Here is a 1,705-nt window from a genome sequence, read left to right on the forward strand (position 1 = left end):
CGCGAATCGGTTTTATTTTTGACGTACCAAATGAAAACAAAGCTCGCATCGCCTCTTTTCTGAGTAATGCAGGCCACGCATTTTATAATTTAGTTTTCTTTTCCTTTCTTGTCAATGTCTGTTTCCGTAAAATGAAAAACTTGTGCGATTTAGTGCTAAAGTATGAATCGTTTAGCAATGTGGATGATGATTTGTTTGCTTACATCGATCGTATTTTAGAGAACGCCTGGGGTACAGCAAACATGATTAAACCTACCCTCTGGTTTTCAAGTATTTTCAAGTATGTTCCTATTTTCAGAAATACATCAGCGGCACGACCGTGCCACGATAGAATTACAGAAGCTGGAACAACAATTACCGGTACAAAGGGAACGCCAAGCTATCTGGCTTGAACAAGCCAACATAACCGTTTCGCCGATAAGAAAACGTAAACGTAGGTCCATCGACGCGTTGCTTTCTGCACGCAAAGAAAACGTATCTGCCGTCGATGATTCCACGTTTTTCCCCAACAAATCCGACCCTGAAGCTTCGCTGGTAGCAACGCCCGTGCTAGAACAGAACATCATCGATTCGGAGGAATCATTTTTCGCCCTGTCGCAAAGTCCGTCTAAAAGAGAACCGCTGTCCAGTAAAAATGAACGCTCGCACCAAACTTCAGAACTGACGCCTTACACCACTTTCGTATTTAATATAGCAGTAAATCTTAATTGAACGGTAAAAGAGTGTGTATTTTACAATCGTTATATTGCGTTTTGAAGGATTTATGAATAAAGCATTGATTTTTCGTTCCATGAGATGATGTGAACTCTAGTGAAAGAATGCGCCTTTGCATCCGCCCATACTACTCGCCACTACATTTTGTGATTTCTTCCTCATCAGCATCGCTTTCGGCAGTCGCAAAGTTTCGCGAATGGTTTTGTTCCGACCGTTCCGTCGTTTGCCGGAGCAGGTATTCCCAAGGGTCTTCGAGCATGGAAGGATGAAAGTAGTCTTCCTTCTTATATGGGCCCGGTTTCTGTGAAATAAATATACCATTAGTAGGGCGTTCTCAACCGAGCAGTTTGCGGCATTCTGCATTACACCATGTCTGTGATGATTATTTTGACGGTGGCGTTGTTGGCCTCCATAGCCTTGATTCCTGCCCTGATGGCTTTTCCAGTTGCGACTATAATTTGCGCGATCCGTTTCAGAGTTCAGAGCTCCGTTTCCACCTTCGTCATGATGATTTGATTCGTGAGATGAAAATCCAGATCTATCGTGAGTCTGATGCCTGTTTTGTCCATAACGGTTGCTCTTGTGAATTACACGTGATCTCGGTAACATGTGCTTGGGTTGTACGGAGTAGTAATTTCGTGTTTCGGTCGAAGTTCCTCCTTGGTGTTGAGGCGTGCTGAATCCAAGCGGCATGAAACGATCAGTACTGGGATGCAGCGGACTGTTGTCGTTTGTGCTCGAGCCACCTCGCTCATCAGTGAAGGACATATTGAGACTTAATTCCAAAGCCTCTGCTTTGCTTTATTCTGTATGATAGATTACACCAATGTTAGAAATTAGTTTCAGAACTTAAAGAAAGGAAATCTTTACCTCTTACCATCCAGGCCAAACGGGTTGTTTGTTTTGTTCTTGTTGGCGAAAACAGCTGTCAATGGCGTTGTCAATCGTTTCGGGGGTATGACGCTACCTAACTACTTCACTATTAAAACGT

At 43.3% G+C, this 1,705-nt stretch overlaps 2 protein-coding genes across 3 annotated transcripts; one reads left to right on the plus strand and one right to left on the minus strand.

Annotated features, from left to right (window-relative positions):
- Nucleotides 1–82: 82 nt before the first annotated feature.
- Nucleotides 83–794, plus strand: LOC131214714 (uncharacterized). Its single transcript, XM_058209048.1, has 2 exons — nucleotides 83–231; nucleotides 299–794. The coding sequence occupies exons 1-2, from the start codon at nucleotides 132–134 to the stop codon at nucleotides 709–711; spliced, it is 513 nt and encodes a 170-aa protein (XP_058065031.1). The 5' UTR covers nucleotides 83–131; the 3' UTR covers nucleotides 712–794.
- LOC131214712 (uncharacterized) lies at nucleotides 432–1,624 on the minus strand. 2 transcript variants are annotated; one of them, XM_058209047.1, is made up of 3 exons: nucleotides 1,585–1,624; nucleotides 1,081–1,520; nucleotides 432–1,015 (listed from the first exon to the last, which is right to left on the minus strand). In XM_058209047.1, the coding sequence occupies exons 2-3, from the start codon at nucleotides 1,480–1,482 to the stop codon at nucleotides 842–844; spliced, it is 576 nt and encodes a 191-aa protein (XP_058065030.1). In that variant the 5' UTR covers nucleotides 1,483–1,520; nucleotides 1,585–1,624; the 3' UTR covers nucleotides 432–841. The 2 variants fall into 2 exon arrangements, with proteins under 2 accessions (XP_058065030.1, XP_058065029.1); XM_058209046.1 differs by having other exon boundaries at nucleotides 433–1,015; nucleotides 1,592–1,622.
- Between the last annotated feature and the right edge of the window lie 81 nt (nucleotides 1,625–1,705).

The sequence above is a fragment of the Anopheles bellator genome, unplaced genomic scaffold, assembly GCF_943735745.2.
Source record: "Anopheles bellator unplaced genomic scaffold, idAnoBellAS_SP24_06.2 scaffold02023_ctg1, whole genome shotgun sequence".
NCBI classification, from domain to species: domain Eukaryota; kingdom Metazoa; phylum Arthropoda; class Insecta; order Diptera; family Culicidae; genus Anopheles; species Anopheles bellator.